An 8,492-nucleotide genomic window follows, 5' to 3' on the forward strand; every position below is an offset into this window, starting at 1 on the left:
TCTCTAAGTTGCTTTCCAGCAATTGTCTTTTTCTCTTTCGTCCTCATTCGCCCTCTGGCTCCAGCCCCAACCCTGTCTTTCCTCCTGGCTGCTGCTTATAAAAGAGCGTCAGGTGATTAGATAACAAGGCCCAGGTTGGCCATCTACGCACCTGTCGCTGATTTCGAGGCCAGTCCTGGCAACATCCTGCTTTGCTGCAGGCCCGCAGGCCACGCCCCCCCCACAGATAGCTTCAGAATAACAATGTTATTACAAACCTATTATACTCTGGAAATGTTGGTTCTACTTAAAAATGCACGCGTTTAGTTGTGTTCAGTGTTAACAAAAATACTATATGGCTCTTAGGGAAATACATTTGAAAATATTTGGCTTCTTGGCTCTCTCAGCCAAAAAGGTTCCTGACCCCTGGATTAGATAGTACTTTATTTATTCCGTCAGGAAAATTTCTTCAGGAAAATTAAAATTTTCAGCTCAATCCCATTCAAGATCAAACAAACGTTACAGGGGGACAGAACTGGATCGCTGACGGGTCTGCCGGCTTCCAGCGCCCCTTACAAAAAAGATGAGATACAGGTAAACAAGCGGGGGGGGGGGGGGGAGAAAAAAATGGAAGATTAAAATAAAATAAAATAAAAATCGGTCTTAGCCTGGGCCCTGGAGAGGGGGTGCAGACTGAGGCCAAGGTAAAAAAAAACCAAATCATAGCCATAGTACACATCCCTCTTACATGTGTGTAAGAGGGAAACATCAAACATCAAAGAACACAGAGGACATTAAAGACATTAAAGCAGCAGATACAACCAGACACTTCTACATACGGCTGTGAATAAAAAGTAAAAGAAATATATCCACTGTGGTGGCCTCTGCGGTGTTCGGACATTAAAGACATTAAAGCAGCAGATACAACCAGACACTTCTACATACGGCTGTGAATAAAAAGTAAAAGAAATATATCCACTGTGGTGGCCTCTGCGGTGTTCCACGCCATCGTTCGCTGGGGTGGAGGGAGCATGGCCAGAGACAGGAGCAGACCCAACAAAGCAACCAAAACAGCCGACTCAACTCTTGGCCAGTGTCCAGTCCGCATGGATGAGCCAGGATACCTGCAAGGTGACTGAGGTGTCCGACACTTGCTCACCCAACCAAGAAACCGCGAAACCTCTCCGTCCCAGCGCTCAGTGCTAGCTCCGCAGTCTTGTGGATCCTTGTGGATACTTGTGGCGACCCCTTTGAAATACATTTGGACCGCCTCATATACATTTTCGCTAATATATAATGTAAATTTAGCTTTTCGTTATGGTAGATCAGGCCTGGGCAATTATTTTGACTCGAGGGGCCAATTTACAGAAAAAATGTGTCTGGGGTCCGGTATATCTATTTTTAGGAACACTAATACAAAACCTCACAATAATGTCTGATTGAATGCTAAAAACGTTATGACGGACCGCCTTAAAAAACGTAATGGAATTGAAATTTTTGCTATGACCAATAAAACACTGAATATTGACAAAATATGAATGTCACACCCCCTTTTGATCGACATATTTTACAATCAAGTGAAAAGCAACAAATTGCAACAAACAGTGAAATATGAATGCGAAGGGTACAAATTAAACCCACCTACAATCTGATATTTCTTGAATTTCTCCCAGGGATGAATAAAGTACTCTCTATTCTATTATATTCTGTATATCACAAAGCTTTAGAATTTTTTTGTAAAAATCTCTTTCCGCGTCTGTGGAAACGCTTCCCACCCACACTGTTTGGTGCCTCGTCTGAGCTGTTGTGACGTAGATCAGTGGTCCCCAACCTTTTTGTATCCGCGGACTGGTCAACGCTTAATAATTTGTCCCGCGGCCCGGGGGAGGTGGGATCTTTTTATTTTTTTTTTCTTAGTCATGAAAAAGGGAGGTTTTTGTGGTTGGTGCACTAATTGTAAGTGTATATTGTGTTTTTTATGTTGATTTAATAAAAAATAAAACATTTTTTTTTTTTTTAAATAAAAATTAATAAAAAATTCTTCTGCGGCCCGGTACCAATCGGGCCACGGCCCGGTGGTTCGGGACCACTGACATAGATGACCGTAGTAACTAATTAGATTACCATAGTAACTAATTAGAGGACCATAGTAACTAGTATATGATGCAGATTCCAAGCATTGAAAGACTTAGTACAGTTGAAGACTGACAGTCATTAGAAAACATGAGTGCACATCATAATGGCAGCTACTCTTTACATCTTAAATATCTAAACTAATTATTTGGGAATGTCCGGTGGGCTAGATTGAAAAGCTCAGCGGGCCCCATGTGGCCCCTGGCCCTTAACTTGCCCAGGCCTGCGGTAGATGGTTTCATAACTCTGCTTCTTAACACACTTCATATGCATCTGGACTGCGAGAGAATAAGAAGACGGAGTAGGAGGGATCAGTGTTGCCAATTTAGCAAGTATATTTAGCAAGATTTTCTTTCTCATAGCAGTGACTTATTCTGGTCTTGTTGGACTTCTTTGGAAACTAACATGAAAGCAGTAGTAGTCAAAGTAGTCACAAGCTGTTTCGTCTTGCTTGTGCCTTAAAAAAGAACACCCCAAAAAAAGCGACATCATATGTAAATCCAAACATATTTGCAATGTTTTTTTTCTCACTTTGAGTGTCTCTACATCAGTGGTGTCAAATGTGTTTTCATTGAGGGCCACAATGTAGTTATGGCTGCCGCTTGTAACAGTGAATAATACATGAATATGTACAAGGATTCGGCTCATTTTATAACGCATTTTCCTATGCATTTTTTTTTTCATGTACACTGTAAAAAACGTGTGGATTTCGTGGTAAAAAAAAAAAAAAAGTAGTATCTCAGTCACCAGAATTTTACCAGAACATGTAGTGAAAAAGGCACCACCTTTTTTTTTTTTTTACTGTAAGATTTCTGGTGACTGAACTTCCAATTTTTGGTTCGTAAAATCTATGCTTGTTGTTTTTACAGTGTATTACTGTAAATGAAAAATCTATTGTCATGTTTATAATGTACAATTTGATGAATAACTTGCTTTGAAATCATACCTCAAGCTTATATAAGTGTGTGTGTGTATATATATATATATATATATATACAGTGGGGCAAAAACGTATTTAGTCAGCCACCGATTGTGCAAGTTCTCCCACTTAAAATGATGACAGAGGTCTGTAATTTTAATTATAGGTACACTTCAACTGTGAGAGACAGAATGTGAAAAAAAAATACAGGAATTCACATTGTAGGAATTTTAAAGAAGTTATTTGTAAATTATGGTGGAAAATAAGTATTTGGTCAACCATTCAAAGCTCTCAATGATGGAAGGAGGTTTTGGCTCAAAATCTCACGATACATGGCCCCATTCACTCTTTCCTTAACACGGATCAATCGTTCTGTCCCCTTAGCAGAAAAACAGCCCCCAAAGCATGGTGTTTCCACCCCCATGCTTCACAGTAGGTATGGTGTTCTTGGGATGCAGCTCGGTATTGTTCTTCCTCCAAACACGACAAGTTGAGTTTATACCAAAATGGATACATGGATGATACAGCAGAGGATTGGGAGAATGCCATGTGGTCAGATGAAACCAAAATAGAACTTTTTGGTATAAACTCAACTCGTCGTGTTTGGAGGAAGAAGAATACTGAGTTGCATCCCAAGAACACCACACCTACTGTGAAGCATGGGGGTGGAAACATCATGCTTTGGGGATGTTTTTCTGCTAAGGGGACAGGATGATTGATCCGTGTTAAGGAAAGAATGAATGGGGCCATGTATCGTGAGATTTTGAGCCAAAACCTCCTTCCGTCAGTGAGCGTTTTGAATGGTTGACCAAATACTTATTTTCCACCATAATTTACAAATAAATTATTTAAAATTCCTACAATGTGAATTCCTGGGTTTTTTTTTTCAGATTCTGTCTCTCACAGTTGAAGTGTACCTATGATGAAAATTACAGACCTCTGTCATCATTTTAAGTGGGAGAACTTGCACAATCGGTGGCTGACTAAATACTTTTTTGCCCCACTGTATATAGTTTAAAAAAAAAAAAATGATATTTACAATATGTGTATGTATATATATACATATATATATAAAGTGTTTGCTTTATTAGATTATATGAAATTGTAAAATATATTAGGGAATAAGTGGTAGACAATGGATGGATGGATTAAATTGCATGCAGTAGATGTGATTTTTCTTTTAAAGATAAAGTACTTTTAAGAAAAACATTAATTCCAGGCTTTCACAGGCCATATAAAATGATGCAGTGAGCCGAATGGCCCTTTGGGCCTTGAGTTTGACACATTTACTCTACAGTGTCACAAGAATGACACACATATGCGTCACGGCAATTGTGCAAATTAGACAATGATGTAATCTAATCTATACCTCCTCAACCCACCACCACGAATCGATTGTAGTCCCGTGGTAAACATGGCTACTTCATTGCAGTCTACAAAACAAGTGGAATAAACAAAATATGTTAAGATATGGCAACAAATACATTTAATTACAATTATTTTTAAACAAGGGTCTTACGTGTAAACGTTTTACAAACATATTTAATGGCTTTAAATGGCATAAATCCATTATTTTAATGTTCAAGGGTCTATACATACCCAGGTCAGGTCTTAAAGTGCACAAGTCAAGCACAGGTCTAACAAGTACATGGAAAAAAGAAAGAGATGACCATACTAAAGAAGACATTGGGTGACTTATTTTGTTGCAGCAAAAAAACACTATTTGACAGTAAGCACCTGTGTCCTAAAATGAGTCAAAATGATGAATGATGTGTTTAGAACCAAGCACGACACATTCCTTTGTAACTGGATCGGCATTACACATGAACAGTAGACATAAAAAAAAAGAAAGAAAAAAAAAACAGTAATGATTTACCTCACATTCTCTTATTTTTTCCAACTCATCACATTAATGAAGCTGTTTTTTCCCCACACAAAACCATACCCCCCTGAATGCAACAGGAGAGTCAACATATTACACTGACATGCGTTCTCCCTGTTAAACTTCAACGTTCAGAGACCTTAACTATAGGACTTTGCTAAGTACTTGTATTACTGCAGTATTAAGGCAGGAACAATGACTTAATGAATAAAGTGGATGGAGTTCAAAAACCTCAAGTCTTTGTAAAATAACTTCCACAAAGCTGTATCTCCACCTAGTGGCTAATTTATTTCATTACAACATTCATATGTTGGCCGTCTGTGCTTCTGAATGTTTGTTGGGCAATGATCCTCAGCAGGATGAATGTTTGCCTCCTGTTATCGTTTCCATTTTTCACACGTCCTTGCAATGCTGCTGCTTTTAGGTTCCTTTCTTTGATTCCCATTCCTGCAAAACGAGTAAACACTTACCATGAGATAAGCATGTAGGACAATGACAAAGAGCAAAATGCATAACACTCATTTGGTCCACCTGTTTCATTCAATGAACACAATACAGATCTAAACAATGTTCATTTATAGCGTAAAAACATGTTAACTCACAGCAAAATAATAAACGGTTCTGTCAACGTTCCCTCTAAGAGAACATTTTTTTTAAATCAAGTACCCCCTAATCAGAGCAAAGCCTTTTTGGTTGAAAAAACGAGATAAAGAAGTAAAATACAGCACTATGTCATCAGTTTCCGGTTGTTTAAATAGTATAACAGTGCAAAATATTGCTCATTTGTAGTGGTTTTTCTTGAACTATTTGGAAAAAAAGATACAAAAATAACTAAAAACTTGTTGAAAAATAAACAAGTGATTCAATTATAAATTAAAGCTGCAAGCAGCGTTGGTCGGGTCCGCCTTTGGCGATTGCCGCCGTGTCCCGAGTCCCGATCTTAGTCAGACCTACATAGAAGTTTTTTATACCATGTCTCTACGACATTTCTAACAGAAGTTAGATGCAGTTTTGTCTGTTTTTTTTCCTAGGGGGCGCTAAGCGCTATTTTTATTTTTGGGGTTTGGTTTTTTATTAGATGGCCGTTTTTGCCAGTCCTGATATGTGTGTAAAATTTGGTGAGTTTTGAAGCATGTTAAGGGGGTGAAATTACAGATCGGCAATTCTGGATGTTGTTGATAAATGGCTTTCGGTCTGCATAACAGAGGTTTAACTTGCACTTTGAAGCATTTTAAGTGGGTCAAATTACAGTTCAAAGAGGCAAAAAACGTGATTTTTTAGGAAAATTTGCAAGTCCTTTGCCATAGGTAGGGCGGACCCTAATTAAAGATTTCTACACATAGAAGTAATCATCAACTTAAAGGGCCCTCTTTGGGGATCGTAATAGAGATCCATCTGGATTCATGAACTTAATTCTAAACATTTCTTCACAAAAAAAATAAATCTTTAACATGAATATTTATGGAACATGTCCACAAAAAAATCTAGCTGTCAACACTGAATATTGCATTGTTGCATTTCATTTCACAGTTTATGAACTTTCATTCATATTTTGTTGAAGTTTTATTAAATAAATATGTTTATAAAGGATTTTTGAATTGCTGCTATTTTTAGAATATTTAAAAAAAAATCTCACGTACCCCTTAGCATACCTTCAAGCACCGCCAGGTGTACGCGTACCCCCATTTGCAAACCACTGTCCCACAACACACCAGATTGTACCTCACGGCACACTAGTGTGCCGCGGTACAGTGGTTGAAAAACACTGCATTAAACAATCTTAACAATTGTTTCACATGGAGTGAGTCACTGCTGTTTATGTAATTGTTTTGTTGTTGTTTTCCAGATGGATAGCAGAAAACTGCTCATTTGTAGTGTTTTTTTTCTTGAACAATTTGGAAAGAAAGATAAAAAAATAACTAAAAACTTGTTGAAAAATAAACAACTGATTCAATTACAAATAAAGATTTCTACACATAGAAGTAATCATCAACTTAAAGTGCCCTCTATGGGGATTGCAATAGAGATCCATCTGGATTCATGAACTTAATTCTAAACATTTCTTCACAAAAACAAAACAAATCTTTAACATCAATATTTATGGAACATGTCCACAAAAAATCTAGCTGTCAACACTGAATATTGCATTGTTGTTGTTTTTTTTTTACAGTTTATGAACTTACATTAATATTTTGTTGAAGTATTATTCTATAAATATATTTATAAAGGATTTTTGAATTGTTGCTATTTTTAGAATATTTAAAAAAAATCTCATGTACCCCTTGGCATACCTTCAAGTACCCCCAGGGGTACGCGTACCCCCATTTGAGAACCACTGCTCTAAGGTACGTGCCTGTGCAATTGTACACTGCTCACGCGTCCTCTGCGCACGGCGGCGCACAAAATCGAATAAAAAGATAAGCGCATAACAGTGTGCACGTCTGCCGTCGCTCACATGTGCGCCACTGAATGCTCAAGGAGTTTTGGCGTTTGCTCACACAAAAGAAAAATTGGAGGGAAAATTGGGTGTCGTGTTAAGACTGCCAGTTTACAATAGCACTCGAAAGCGATGACGGCAATCGTTACCTTTGCCTTCTGCATGACAGTTCCTGTACATGAAGCGTACACAGACGGAGGTCTCCTGCGCATCTCTGAGGCACAGTTTACAGGTACGGCCTCACTGTAGATGTTAAGCGTCTTCTTTCTGGACCCCTAAACAAAAAAGTGCAAATGAAATGAATATGCAAGAATGCACATCTAATAAAGTCCTGCATAGTCATGTAAAATACCTTAACAGGTGGGTTTGCATCTACTGGTGCACCTAGTGCTCCACCTGCCAGGCTCTTCTTCAGGTTTTCTTTGACTTGTGACAGCCGCAGCTCCAATTCCACTCGCTCTGCCTCCTTAGCCCGGCAAGCTTCCTCCAGCTGAGATGCACGCTTGTTCAGGAGAACAGCTCTCTTACCTGTGCAGTGACAAACATTTGTCAAACATGCACAGACACAGTTAATAATGTACTTTGTTGTTTAAACACAATACTACACTTTGAGACCATGCTTTAGTCACTGCACATAACAATGTGTACACCGGCAGTGACACTGTGAGAGTCGTTGTGGTTTGTGCAGCCCTTTGAGACACTGGTGATTTCCCATCCATCCATCCATTTTCTACCGCTTATTCCCTTTTGGGGTCGCGGGGGTCGCTGGCGCCTATCTCAGCTACAATCGGGCGGAAGGCGGGGTACACCCTGGACAAGTCGCCACCTCATCGCAGGGCCAACACAGATAGACAGACAACATTCACACTCACATTCACACACTAGGGCCAATTTAGTGTTGCCAATCAACCTATCCCCAGGTGCATGTCTTTGGGTTCCCTCCGGGTACTCCGGCTTCCTCCCACTGGTGATTTAAGGCTATATAAATAAACATTTATTGATTGATAGTTCATGGTAGACAGTGGTGCCTCTGTCTACGTACGCCTCACTGTGCCTAACAAAATAGTCTATTTGCCGATCATCCTTTGACTTTGTAGTTCTTTTGACTGCAAGTTAAGGCACTTTTGGGCCAAAGAAAATTG

At 39.0% G+C, this 8,492-nt stretch overlaps 1 protein-coding gene across 7 annotated transcripts in view; it reads right to left on the bottom strand.

Moving 5' to 3' along the window:
• Positions 1 to 4,494: 4,494 nt before the first annotated feature.
• The window catches only part of afap1l1a (actin filament associated protein 1-like 1a), a 105,411-nt gene continuing 101,413 nt past the window's right edge, over positions 4,495 to 8,492 (bottom strand). For all 7 annotated transcript variants that reach the window (XM_061901847.1, XM_061901843.1, XM_061901845.1 and 4 more), the window contains 3 exons: positions 7,703 to 7,878; positions 7,500 to 7,625; positions 4,495 to 5,360 (listed from right to left, as the gene is read on the bottom strand). In XM_061901847.1, coding sequence (XP_061757831.1) covers positions 5,334 to 5,360; positions 7,500 to 7,625; positions 7,703 to 7,878 — 329 coding nt within the window. In that variant the 3' untranslated portion in view covers positions 4,495 to 5,333. The remainder of the gene's footprint in view (positions 5,361 to 7,499; positions 7,626 to 7,702; positions 7,879 to 8,492) is intronic.

Source organism: Nerophis ophidion, linkage group LG05, assembly GCF_033978795.1.
Source record: "Nerophis ophidion isolate RoL-2023_Sa linkage group LG05, RoL_Noph_v1.0, whole genome shotgun sequence".
NCBI classification, from domain to species: Eukaryota; Metazoa; Chordata; class Actinopteri; order Syngnathiformes; family Syngnathidae; genus Nerophis; species Nerophis ophidion.